Source organism: Pristis pectinata, chromosome 22 (assembly GCF_009764475.1).
Source record: "Pristis pectinata isolate sPriPec2 chromosome 22, sPriPec2.1.pri, whole genome shotgun sequence".
Lineage (NCBI taxonomy): Eukaryota > Metazoa > Chordata > Chondrichthyes > Rhinopristiformes > Pristidae > Pristis > Pristis pectinata.
The window spans coordinates 12,017,984-12,032,351 of NC_067426.1; the positions used below are offsets into that span (position 1 = coordinate 12,017,984).

General features: G+C 41.2%; 1 protein-coding gene across 1 annotated transcript; it reads left to right on the forward strand.

Moving 5' to 3' along the window:
- Positions 1 to 4,059: 4,059 nt before the first annotated feature.
- LOC127581761 (endothelin-1-like) lies at positions 4,060 to 12,178 on the forward strand. The gene is made up of 5 exons (XM_052036452.1): positions 4,060 to 4,205; positions 4,916 to 5,057; positions 6,666 to 6,784; positions 8,297 to 8,431; positions 9,440 to 12,178. Exons 1-4 carry the CDS (start codon positions 4,145 to 4,147, stop codon positions 8,371 to 8,373), a joined length of 399 nt encoding a protein of 132 aa, XP_051892412.1. The 5' UTR covers positions 4,060 to 4,144; the 3' UTR covers positions 8,374 to 8,431; positions 9,440 to 12,178.
- The last annotated feature ends 2,190 nt before the right edge of the window (positions 12,179 to 14,368 follow it).

Here is a 14,368-nt window from a genome sequence, read left to right on the forward strand (position 1 = left end):
TCTCCTACACTCAAAGGCTTAAAGTCCCAGTCTGCCCAACCTCTCTCTATAACTCACACCCTCGAGTCCTGACAACATCCTTTGCACTCTTTCCAGCTTAATGATGTCTTTCCTATAACAGGGTGACCAAAACCGTACCCCAGGTGCGGCCTCATCAGGTCTTGTAGAACTGCAACATAACGTCCCAACTCTTGGCTCCTAGACCTCACTCCTCGACTGTGCCAGTTCCCCATACCCCTCAATTCCATAATCTTTCAAATATATATCTATCTCCACCTTAAATATTTCTAATTATCCGGCCTCCACCACCCTTGGGTGCAGAACATTCCAGAGATTCACCACCCTCTGAGAGAAGAAATTTCTGCGCGACTCAGTTTTAAATGGCGGCACCTTATCTGGTAACTATAATTCTTTCAAAGGATCATGTGCACCACTCCCTCCAAGACAACCACCCCAATCCAAAACAGTAATAGCTAACCCCTCATGAAGAGTGTTTCAAATACTTTATAAAATAACCCACTACGCTTTTTATACTCTTGTTAGGCCTCTCCCATTCCTAGTTCTCTGGACTTGTTATATGCTTCCTTTTTCCTTTCTGCCTTGAAATCCAGGGTTCTTTCTACTTGTCCTTGCCTTTCACCTTTGGCCTTGAGCTCTGACTCTTTCACTTTGGAATCAGAAGTAGGTAGATACTTGATAACGAAGGGGTGAAAGGTTACCATGGGCAAGGAGGAATTCAGGGTTGAGTTTGCAATCAAATCAGTACGATCTTATTAAATGAGAAGCAGGCTTGGAGGGCCTAATGCTTACTCCTACTGATATTTCTTATGTCTGTATATATGTAAAGTCAGTATCTTTAACAGTACGGCAGTCTCATAGCGCTACAATGTAAGTGTCCATTTCGATTGGTCCAGAATTTATTGTTTAGTTTCCAAAAGACTTTGGACTGGAAGTTATTGCAGGCCATCTGGGATCTGTGTCACCAGGGCAAGTATCTCCTTAACCAGATTACTCAACACAGATTCCAGGACGTGTAATTTGGAATGTTGAATTCAATGTCACCTTATGTTCAGAAAGCAGAATAAAGAGACAGAAAACAAGAATGGATAAGAGAGAGAAAAAGAGACAGAAGAAAATATTGAATTGATGTATTTATTTCAAAAGATGAAAGAACGAGTCTTCATATTTAATCAAATTTATTGTCAGTGCAGGAGAGGTTGAGTTGTAATTAAGAGTTTACTTTCAGCTAAAATGGAGAAGCTCTTATATTTATTTATTTGTTGATATGCAGACATTGCTGGCAATGCCAACACTTATTACCCTATCCCTTACATACTCCTTCCAGGGATGGTGCTCCCAGAATGTCCACCTTGCTTGGACAGAATGTCATGTTCCGAGTGCTGGTCTTCGATCGGCCCATTGATGGGGCCTTGTTGTGCAGCACATGGTTTCCATGCACCACTAATCGCATAATGACACACACCTGAGTTCCATCAGGGACTAGTATAAGAACCCTGGTTCACTAGCACTAGTTGCTAGAGTATTGGTCAATCTTTGGGTATACTTTGTTTCTTGGCTGCTAGAGCTGGCAACTCTAGAGCAGTCCTGGTTTTGCTGTTTCTCCTGGGTTATTCTGTTTCTGTGTTGGGACTCTGCTCAGAGTCCTGAGGCAAGATTCCTTCTAGTCGCTGCCTGCGTTTGGTCCTGAGGAAGCATCCTGACTCCAGTCTAGTACTGGTGTTCTGCATTTGGGTTCTCTGTAATCTCACTCTTTGTTTGACATCGTGACACAAAGTTCACAGTGGGATGCTACTTTTGTGAAGTAAATTGGCAGGGGGTGCATCTGGGACAGTAACTTCCACTAAATTGTCTGAGGTGATGGTGGAATCTTTGCATAAATAACACTGACAATATTAGCTTCACTATTATGTTGATAGTAAATTTGCACCTGGGAATGTTTCTGGTGAGCTGACTGTGAGACATTTCAGGCCACAGGCTCCTGGCTCCAACTGGCATATACACATCCTGATGCTGACAATCCAGTGACCTGAAAGACCCATAACAGATGTATGTGCTGTTTCCAGGGGTGGCTTGGGGACAAAGGACTGCAGGAAACTGGAGTTCCCAGAACTCCTGAAACTTCCATAAATACCAAAGTCTTCTGGATAGGTCTGGACTGCTCAAGTTGTGCTCAAATCCCTGAAGATAGATTTGAGGCCACAACCTTCTGACAGGTTTGAGTGCTATAACACTGAGCTGAGGCTCAATGCATCAGTTTTGTAAGGACAATATTATGGACGTGATGGTCCACTCCAAAGATTCCTCATGCTTCTTAGGCAGGCCTTCACATCTCAGTGAAGTTAAACATCAAAGATGAGAACTCGCCTTTGCTCTCTCTGCACCAGCACAGCCTTTGGCTATCTGAGGAAAAGGCTATTTGGAGATCAAGATCCCAAAGGTCAACTGTGGCTTCACTTATGACTTGTTGCATATTTTTTTCTTCTGACCCAGACAAGACTGGGTAGACTTAGCCAATACTCATGATTCTGGAATCTTTGTTTGCAATGTGATCTAATAACTATGCTGATCTAATAGCAATGTGATCTAATAAGTATTCTTTCAATGCAAAGATTCTCTTCTGCAACACATCCCAAGAATAATTAGGAAACTAGTCATGGATGATGATGTCAAAGTTGACCAAGAGGAGGAACAGTTCACTTGAGAACTCAAAACATTCTGCAACTTCTGATTTTTCTTTTCCATTTTTCCCTTAAGGACATGACAATTTTAGTTCAAACTCAAGGCATTGGGCATACTTGGGAAGTAACTCAAATTTCGTGTTCTCAGAAGAAGGCGTCATGGAGTGATAGAGCACAGAAGCAGGGCCTTTGGCCCACCATGACCTTCCAACCATAAAGTACCTATCTGCACTAATGCCACTTATCAGTGCTTGGTTCATAGCCTACAATGCCGTGGGTGATTTAAGTGCTCACCAGATGCTGCTTTAAGAAGTCTGCTGAGAGGTTTGTTAGAGATCTGAGAGACTAGTTGAGATAGCCTCAGGTATTGGTGGTTAGCTCAAGGAAGTATAGATTTACATTATTGCTCGAGATACAAGGGGGTGTGGGGAAGAGCTTTCTTACTCAAATAGATATGAACCAGATCTGACCATCTGGAGGGATGGTGGGGAAGAGAATTTGTTAGGATTTTCAAAAGGCAATTGGAATAAAATGTTGAGAATAACTTGCAGGGTTATTGAAAGAGCAGCTGAATGGGACTGAGGTGGCTGGTCCACCAGTAGTCTGCATAGACTGTGCCATTGCATTTTATGGTTCTATTCTAGGATTTTATAAAGACTGAAGCCATTCATCACAAAACTTGAACCCCCCATCCCAAACAAACTGATGTACAAATAACCTACACACAGATAAAAATCCTCTTCTACTGCCCATACTCATGGTTCTGGAGTGTTTGCATGCAAAGTGATCTAATAAGCATAGATCCAGCATTCACGTTTTCTTCAGAGAAATGCTGAACTGTGATTTAAGTGATAAACGTAAAATTAACTAATTAAAAAAAATGTTTGATAAAAGCAAGACACTGCAGATGCTGGAAATATGAAATAAAACAAGAAAATGGGAGAAACACTGAAGTCAGGCAGCATCTGTGGAGCGAGAAATAGTTTCAGGTCGGTAACTTTTCGTCATATTTAAAGTTTTACTGGGACGATCCTGTTATTAAAAATAACGATTTAACTATATCGTGTAAACAATTTTTAAAAAAATGATTGCTTCAAACCGATGCCAACCTGCTGTGTTAAGCGGAGGAGAGAAGGAGTGAATGGAATGCAGTCAATGACTCAGTTTTACTTCCTTTTATCTCACCCTTAACCAAAAATGGCATTTTTTTTAATGCAGCGATTAACTCAACCGCGTAAATAGTACAATGTGGTTGGTGCGAGTGAGGCTTTATACTGAGAGGTGTTGTCCTGACTGCATCAATATATAAACAAGGAAGACGGCGCTGGAGCCTCAGAGACACAACACCAAGTGCAGACAACAGAACGACCAGGTGTTGAGGCAGATATCACATATTTTATAGAGCAGGACTTTGCCTCCCGATCTAGTTTTTGCACAGAGCGAAAATGAGCTGCAATCTGTGGGGATTATTTACTCTGGCAACTGTTTTCATGTTATTGGAAAATGGTAAGCATTTATAAATAAAACGATACTTATTGCAGGCGTGCATTGTATCAAGTATTTCGGGAGAATGACTGCATATGATCTGTTGATATTGCTATCCGGCGTTTTATTGTGTCTTTTAGATTGAATTGAGTTAGAGTTTGCATTGAATTGTTGATAGAAATGACAGCCCTTCGTGGGAACGCTGGATACGGATAGATCTCAACGCAGTTCAGCATTTTCCACTTTTTTGGGGAAAAATATTTTCGGGGTGTGTTTGTTTATTGGCGCGAAACCAGATTAATGCAAATCGGAATGTTAAATATGTGACATTAAATGGACCATAATTGAGATTCCTGTGGAACCAAATCGGAAAATGTGGTTTTCGCAGATTAATGAGGCTTTTTTTTGGCAATTTAATCCTCGGAAAAAGCAACGATGTCATTCTTAAAAAAAGGTTGAACCCATTCTTGGTGGATTTAAACTATGTTTGAATTCGTTCTGCTATTTGAATATCTCTGATCCGTCGGTAAGAGACCGCCAGCACTAATGCGAAGGTCAGGGAGTCTGATACGAGAAGCACAACAAAGGAAACATAAACAGCAAGAGAGTGAAGAAACTTATTATATGCAACTTTTATAACATTTGGCAAAAGACGAACGAAGCATATTTTTGTGTTTGCATTCCTGATAGTGAGGCGATGTCTTTTTGATAAGTAACATTCTTTGCTGCAGGTTGTTGCTTCAGCCTCTGGGGGTCTGGTGAGGCCAGGGAACGTCATCTCAGGAGAGAGAAGCGTTGTTCTTGCAGCAGCATGAGAGATAAGGAGTGCATCTACTTCTGCCACAAGGACATCATCTGGGTCAACACACCAGGGTGAGTGAAGCTCCAACGAGACACAGCGAAATCTGAAATTAAGAAAACATGCAAAAACTGCTGGGAAATCACTCAACGGGTGAAGAAGCCCCGTGATGGGAAAAGCTTTAACAGTTTGAAACCATGTTCCACGAAATCCCGAATGAGAGCAGAAGAGGGCAAAAAAAAACCAAACTGCTGGAGGAACTCAGCGGGTCGGGCAGCATCTGTGGAGGGAAATGAACAGTGGACCTCCGGATGAGAGGTCTGACGCGAAACGGCGATGCTGCCTGACCCGCTGAGTTCCTCCAGCAGTTTGTTTTTCCTCCACATTCCAGCATTTGCAGTCTCTTGTATCTCCAGAACAAAAAAGTGAACAGTCGTGGAGATAAAATGACGGTGAATTAAACAATAAACCGAAAGTAAATTCTTTGTTTAATTCCCTCCAGGACTGTTCACCTTGGGAAAAATTCTAGGGGATCTCTCTGCCTCTTTTACCTTGCGATTTTATCTCTAGTTGCCCAAGCCTTTCAAGAAGTCAGCAGGCCGAAACGTTGGCTCCGTTTCTCTCCCTGCCTGGGCTGCCTGACTGGATGAGTGTTTGCTTCATTTTCTCTGAATATAAAAACACCCTTGCCTGTTCATCAGAGGGTTCCATTGCTCTGTTTCACTTTTCATGCAACCACTTGCAAAGCAATGTATAATCTATTGAGTTCAGATTAGCTGAAGTTGTTCCTTCTGCCTTCAGCAACCTCTTCATACTTCCTCATGCCTTTGGATAGCTGGGTGTGTGAAAACCTCCAACTCTGTCCACCCTAAGCCAACTCAGGACATCCTGCAAAAAGAACAGTGCTGCTTAAAAGCTCACTGAAACATTGACCACTTGCAGCATTTTTGGCACACGGAGAGCATTTCAAGAGCACTTGCAGCATATCTGATTGAAAGAAGGCTGGTGGAATTTTTTTGCTAAAAATTGGGGAATGTGGCAAATTTCTTTATTCCTTCCCAGTCCATAATCTCCTCCAACCCTCTGCATTCCTCTTGATCTGGACTCTGCTCTTCATCTTTGGAAGTCATTCCTTCAGACATCTCAAAGACCATCGAGTCTGGAATTCCATCTCTAAGCCATTTTGTCCTTCTTTGATTCCCTCCTTAAAACTTGATGTAGTATGTGGTTACATATCCTGATAAGCCTTTGTTTAGCTGTCGAGTTTTGTCTGTTCATGCTCCCAATAAGCACCTTTGGGCATCCTCCTATGCAACATAAATGCAAGTTGATGTAACCTGTTGCATTAGCTTTATACATTTCACCCCACATTTCAGCTATTGTCTTTGTTCATTTTTTTAAAAAAATGCTTTTTTTTCTTATAACTCCGTTTCAGTTTTGTTGTTGAGTAATGCTACTGTACAAACACAACAGCAGCCTCAATATCTGGAAGGGATCAACTATGCTCAGTTGGTTCTTGTACAAAAAAAGTCAGTGTTATCTCGATGGGGTTAATTATGTTTTGATGAAGCCAAGTATTGCAAAAGCTATAAACACTCATAAACAATATATCTGCAAGGATTGTGTTTTACCCTACCATAAAGATTCACCATGGTAATCTCACTTATCTGCTTTCTTAACAGGAAAACCACGCCTTATGGCTTAGGAAGCCACCAACACGCCGCAAAAGATCAACTCCAAGGTGCAAATGTGCAGATTTCAAGGACGGAGTGTGTTCACAATTTTGCCAGTTGGGTGGAACGTAAGTAATATCTATCAAATATTACGCTTGAGGGAATTTGAATCCATTTGTGGAAAGTAATGCTCCTGGGATGTGTAGAATGGGATGATTAGGCAGCTCCAGGTAACAGGGCAGCATGTCACAGACCAGCATTGTGTTCTGTTGAAAAGCATGTAAACTTGAGTGGGCACCAGTTACGATGGCAGATATCAAGGGGAATCAAAAAATCAGGTCTGTTCGTGTAGCTGGTAATTCAGCCTTGCTTGTTTTCAAATCAAGATTTACTAAAAGGGCCAAAAAAAAGAGACCTACTCCTAGGTTCAAGTCTTCAGATAGCTCAAATGTACATGGTGTGGGATTGTGATAAGCGGGCAGAGTTGTCAGATGTGGTGTTCTTCCCTAAGTCAAAACATGAAGACTCAGTCCAGAAACTCAACACAAACTTCAGGTTGACACTGCAGGATAGATCGGTGGACGGGCTGCACCCTGGAGATGCCATTTTTTTGGGTGTGCCTCCATCCACCCTTTGAGGTGGATGAGAAACATTCCACAGCCCTATTTTAAGGAAGAACTGTAGAGTTCCTTGCTGGTGCCTTGCTCGATATTTAACCCCAAACCACTATAACCAAATTATCTGGAGATTATCTCATTGCTGTTTGTCACATTCTGCTGTGCAAAAATTTAACTGCAGGGTTTTCCTACAACAGCGAAATTTATCCAAAGCTCTTTGGGGTGTCCTGACATTAGGAAAGGAACAACATGGTTCCTCCTTTGAGGAAATCCTTTTCCTAATAAAAACAAATTGTTATTTGAAATAAGTAAAGAGTATGTAGTTAGAACTTCGAAGAAGGAAACAAAGTACTGAATTTGCAGAACAGACAGATCAGTATCTGCAAAAGAAAGTAGGTTCAGATTTCAGGTATAGACCATTGAAAGGTGTTTATGAAGGTTCCCACCTGAAATTTTCTGCCGATAAACAGTACTTCTATTTAACGTAATGTTTGTGACATTGCATTTGTTACATGGCAAACCTGTTACACAAGTATGAATGCTTTAGGATGCAAATAAAGACCAAGGAATTTTCTTTAAAAACAAAACAGAAAGTATGACAACAATAAATGTAACATATGAGGTGAGGGGGTGGGGGTAGAAATTTATATAATTATAATTTTGATTGAGTAGAAAGGGAAAAAAAAACTGTTTCAATAATTGACTTGAAACCCAGGGTAAACTGAGAGAAATTCTAAAGCAGCGAGTTGTAATGTACCTAAAAGATTGGTGAAAATAGATGTAATAGTGACCTTCAAAATAGAAAATAAAAACAAAATGTAGGCTATTGGAAATCAACAAGGAGTGCAATTAATCACCAGTTGTTTCAGAGGGGTTCTGCTGATTGGGATCCAGCACTATATGATTCAAGTCATATTTAGTGTCAACTTTCAGCTCAGGATTGACAATACTGAATTGAAACAGCCTGATGTGTGGTTTTATAAAGGGCAATAGTTGAAATGTGTCATTATTTTCATCTTTCAGGAGAGACAACAGTGCCCTGCGGAATATTGGCAAAACAGGGCTACGACACCAAAACCCAATTCAGTACCAAAGCTTAAGCTCAAGGGCAAGTCAACACCAAGTAATGAAAAGTTCACATTTGGGTCGGATTTTAAGGTAAATTTTATTCAAGGAAAGAAATGCAATATTCTTTCATTGCTGTCAAACCTGACCATGTGCATCATTAGCAAAGCCTTTGGTTGCCTTTGAGACAGCAAACAGCTGAATTCTTTGTAACTGGCTGGGCCTGTTAACATCAGCCAGGTTAGTTCTAGGCAAGTCATGTAGAGGTCATTCAGTGAAACAGCTTTTTTTTTACACACCAAATGATTCATGCTTGCTTTTAGTTCCAGACTTTTGTTTAAAATGTAAGTTAATTTCAGACTGTGGGATTTGAACTCCAGATAACTAAACAATGCTTTCTTTTTTTAAAAAAAAGAGATACGTCCCAAGCATCACATGGACCTTCCCCTCCAAGTCGCACACTATCCTGACTTGGTGTACATCGCTGTTCCTTCATCACTGTTTTTAAGTCCTGGAACTCCATCCCATACAGCATTGTGGGAGAACCTCAACCTCAAAAGGCCTACCAGCAGGTAGTTCACCAGCACCACCTTAAGAAACAATTAGGGCAATAAATACTGATCTTATCAATGACACAAAGACCCTAAAAAATGGATTTAAAAAAAAACCCCTATAACCTTTTGTTATCCATTCAGTTACCAAAAGCCACTTGAGTCTCAAAACCAATTCTCAACCTGGCTAAGATTCTTTTGCTTGTTCCCCTTTCAGCATGATCTTCCTGCCAAAGGAAATGGTTTCTTCTTGCATATTCTCTCCAAACATTTACATAGCTTTGCACAACACTACTAAATCACCTCCACTCTTAAAACAAAGTACAGTCAGAGTTCTAGTAGTCTCACTTTTCTCTCTTATGCAAAATCTTCAGTGGGTGATGCAGCTAACAGATGTTTTTATAACTGAATTGTCCTGACCATTCTTGAAAGATGTAATCTGAATAGAAGCTATGCATTTGGAAGAGGTGGGGGGGAGGATGGGTGAAGGAAAGAAAATGAAGAATTTTAGTTTTTTGTTTAAAACAAAATATTTTAAAATCTTTTGCAGACAAATTGTGCGATCAAATGTTCAGTTTGCTGAAAGGAAGAACTTTCCAAAGAGACAAAATCAAGTTAATTTGACACAACGAGTGCAAAACCAAATGGGGAGATGAGCTGTTAAGACTAAGTTCACTCCTTCCAGAGAGGAAGAGCCATCTTTTGCTTCTATTCTTCTTCCATTGAAAGCACGTAAGGTGCAGGTAGAGAACAAGAAGATACAAGGAGGGTTGGAGAGATCAGTCCACAAGTATTAACCAGCTGGTGTCGAATACTTGCTTCTCTATTGGACGGTGTCACAACTGCAATAGGAAGGAGGGGGAGAGACACGCGTAGATCGTGGAAGGAAGTGGAGCCAAAATGCTGAATAGAAATCGTGCTGTAAACAACACCTTGAGGTTTAACAAGTCACTCATAACTATTCATGATACATGTTAAGGCAACAGCATTGGTAGGAGAGGGGAGAAAAGACTGGCTTCGATACATCTACCTCCACAATATGGCAACGATCATCTTTTATGCAGCTTTAATGAACTGGAGGCAAAACGATATCAATTTCCTGGAACACAGGATTGTCGTCAGGTACCAGAACTGAAAGCATACACCTGCTGAAGTGACTGCTTGTGATATAAAACAGCCCCACAGTTACCTCAACTCTTCGTGTAAAAGAATCATTGCTGTTTTGTATGAAGCAGAAGAGTACTTTTTCTTCTGTGTGCAGTCTTGGCTTTTATTGGTGCAACATAACAGCATCAGTGTATGTCTTTATGAATTTTGACCAAGCAGATGTTGATGTGGAAGCAGTGATCCTGGTTGGTGCTGTGCTAGCTGATCCTAGATGGGTCAAGTTCCTGCTTCTACTTGCCATTTACTGACTGCCCCTTCCTCCCCTCCCTTCTTGAGCCAGCACCCCTGGTGATGTTGTGCAGCAGATACGAAACTAATACTGGCCAAAGCCATGATGGTTCTCCTGCAGTCAGGTTGCCAATGCTTTTTGCACAGGCTCACACTTGGGCATGATACCAAAGGACAGCTAGAGTCCCTGGAACTGTACACCCGCAAGGTGGAAAGTCTGCAAAAGAGGAACAGAAAATCTGATGAGAGAAAATAGATGCCATTATCAAAAACGGGTTTACTGACTCAATAATCTATATCAAAGATATGACATCTTAGATTCTTAATCATTTTGCTTTGGACACAGAAGCCTAATGATGGTCATTGGTAATGGCAGATTAATGTTGCTATGTTCATCCAAACTTCCTGTGTCCTTTATTTCAGCACACATTAACCCATTTAATCCCTCTAGTAAAACAGCAGAACAGGAATGTCTTGTGAATGCATTGTATTCACTTGCTGACATCACTCTTTCCAAGTGATGACTCAAAACAAAATGATGACTTAGTCTCCCGAAAATATCTCCTTTGCGCCTTATGCTAGCAGCAGTCTGGCTTTTAAACATTTGCAGTTCAGGAACGTATATTGTTGGATATGAATGGAGAGTAAATAAAGTCTTTCTTTCCCCATGAACAGACATTAACTTCAGTCTATTTCCATGTAACTCATTTCAGTGTTAAGCTTAAGGGCAAGAACCAGGGAATATGCAGCGATGCAGTCCAACCATTTCAATAGGGTAGTTTGTACACAGGTATGAATGGATAGCACATGGCTGTTGTGAATAATTGTGACATATTATAAAACATGTCAGTAAATCGCAGGTCAGTGATAATACAAATGAAGGCAGACAGGAAGAAACATTCAAATCTTCAGTATGTCTCAAACAACTGAAATCCTTGTGCCACAGACAGACAGACAGACACACACACACAGATAGACACACACACAGACAGACACAGTCAGAAATTAAGTAATAACACCAGGCCAGGGGTAGGTGGTGGAACAGAATGCAGAGATCCAGGACCTTTCATTCACATTTCCTTTGGCAATTAAAGCTAGTCCAGAAGGTCATTCTGACTCCAATTAACATCATGCAGTAAGGACCTTATAACTATATGAAAGGGAATCCAAAGCCAGACTTTGTGCTTTAAGTGCAAGATGCTTTCTAAAATCTGAGAACTGTGAACAGGTGTTTCACTTTTAGATAATTCTCCAAATGTACGGTTGAGGAAGCTGTAAGATAATGTTCAAGATGGTGATCGGGCACCAAAGAGAAGACAGTTGAGTCGTTTTTAGCAGCTGGATGCTGTGTGCTTAGTTTTCCAGAAGAATGAGATGCTGTCTTCCTCTTAACTGAGTCTGCAACCAAGCTATTACAATTCCGGTAATTTTTTCCGATGCCAATTGTCATGCGGGAAATGGGTCTGAAATCCAATCTAGTAGTCTTCACTAGGAAAGTACTATGCTGAGCTACGAACTGGAGAACACGTTCAGTCCTCCCTATAATGTTGCTGAGTAAAATCTTATCATTGGACACAATGAAAAGCTTACATCTCCATAATTCACTGCAGGAAGAAAGGGTCGAGTGCCATTGGAAGGAAAACTCAACTTTCATGCTCTGTGTTCCAAAGCAAAGTGTCCTCTGTGTATTCATTGTGAGATGCCCGTTCATATCATCAGAGTACAAAGCTATCTATTCAGGACAAATGTTAATTTATTGCTGACAATCTGTCACATGCAGTGATAAGGTGAACAACATTTCGATTATTAATTCAAATGCATATTTAATTAATTTATGATTAATTGTAAATTATTGTAATTTGCTGTACTTTGGAACAATTGTGATTACCATCTATCATTGGAAATAAATATATTTGTTACTGCCATTAACCAGTGTTTGTAAATATCATTCTTTATGAAATGTGTGCTGCTTGTGCTTTGCCGTTGGAACTAAAGGAAGATAATGCTGGATCTCTGTATGGTCGAGATTCTGTGGGAAGGTATATGGATCATAGGTCAGAATGGGATGGGGACTGATGAATGTTTCTCACAGGCCAATAGTCTGCTGCCACTCTGATTCATAGGGAGGGATGTAAGGACTTTTTTTTTTCACGGACGAGGTCCCGAAGTTAGATGGGTATGTGACTGCGGAAGGTAATGGTCTGGAACTCACTGCTGATGAATGTGAGGGAAGCAGAGGTGATTAATGATCTCAAAAGGAAATTGGATAGGCGCTTGAGAGAGATTAACTTGAAGGGCTATAGTGTTGGAGCCAGGGAATGGAGTTGACTGGATTACAGAGGTGGCATGAACTTGAAAGGCTGAATGGCCTCAAGTGCTAATGATCGTATTGCTGAATTAATGGATTGGAGTGAGTGTTTAACCACTCATTTCTAGGGGGACTCACCTACAAGAGGAGTGGCTCCTTTAAAATAAGCCATAAAAGAATGGATAAAACTGCACTCACTGTCCATGCCATTGTAAGTAAAAAGGTAACTTTAGTGCCTGAATCATTTTCAATTTGAAATTGATGCCTACTTTGAAAATACATTTAGCACCTCCTAGCTGTTAAAGTAGCTACATTTTTCAGACAGAATTAGCAACCTGTATCTTTTAAAATCCTATAGTAGGGAAACTGAGAGCAACACCATACAAACATATGAATCAGGAGCAGGAGCAGGTTACTCAGCACCTCTGCGTATCCATGGAGGTGGCTATTCACACCATCAAGTACAAACCGATCAGTTCAGGACAAATGTTAATTAGCTCTGGTGATCTGTTACATGCATGAATTGGATGTGAATGTAAGAGGAATAATGAGTAAGTGTGCAATTGACATGAAAATTGGTGGTGTGGATAGCCAGGAGAGATGTCCAAGGCTACAGCAGGATACAGATCAGATGGAAAATTGGCAGAGTGTTGGCAGATGGAGCTTAATCCTGACAAGTGCAATTTGGGAAATCAAATACAGAAAATGGTCGGGAGTGAGTCAATAGAATTGATAAGCAGGGACCTTGGGGTTCAAGTCCATAGTTCTGTGAAAGTGGCAACACAAAGAAGATTGGTGAAGAAGGCATGTGGCATGCCAGCCTTCATAGGTCGGGTGTACAGTTGGGGGCAGAAAGGGTGGGAGGGGGGAAGGGTGTGGCTGTGGTGGGATCCATTGCAGCTGGCGGAAATGGAGAAGGATGATATGTTGGATGCAGCGGCTAGTGGGGTGAAAGGTTAGGACCAAGTGAATGCTATCTCTGTTCTGTCTGCAGTGAGAGGCGTGAGAGCAGGTTTTCAGGAAATGGAAGAAATGCGAGTGAGGGCTCCACTGACAATAACAGAGGGGAAGGCACGTTTCCTGAAGAAGGAGGACATTTCAGAAGTCCTGGAATGGAAAGCCTCATCTTGAATACAGAAGTGGCAGCAATGAAGAAACTGAGAGAAAGGGATGGTGTCCTTACAGGGAGACAGGGTGGGAGGAGATGTAGTCGAGGTAACTCTGGGAGTCAGTGGGTTTATGGAAGACATTGTTGAATGGTTTGTCTCCTGAGATGGACGCAGGGAGATTCAGGAAAGGGAGAGAAGTGTCAGAAACGGTAATAAAATTGACAAGTTCTGCATGAGTGCAGGAAGCAGTAGTGATGCAGTCATCAATGTTGCAGAGAAAGAGTTGAGGAGGGGTGCCAGAGTAGGTTTGGAACAAGGACTGTTCCGCTCAGCCTACGAAAAGACACTATCTGGGCCCACGTGAGTGCCCATGGCTACACCTTTGATTTGTTGAATCAAATGAGAAGTCGTTGAGGGTAAGAACAAGCTCTGCCAGGCAGATGAGAGTGTTAGTGGAGGAGAGCTGGTTAGGTTTTTGTTCCAGAAAGAAGCTGTCAATGGTCAGTTGTCCATGTCATTGTGGCAAGTAGCTCCTTCCCTCCCCAAGCAAAAAAATGGATAAATTCATTTTCATGTTTTATTTTCAAATCACTAATGCCACATCTTGTCGTTGTCTTTCTTAAATCACATTGGTCCTGTTTCAATCTGCAGTCATTCATATATTCCT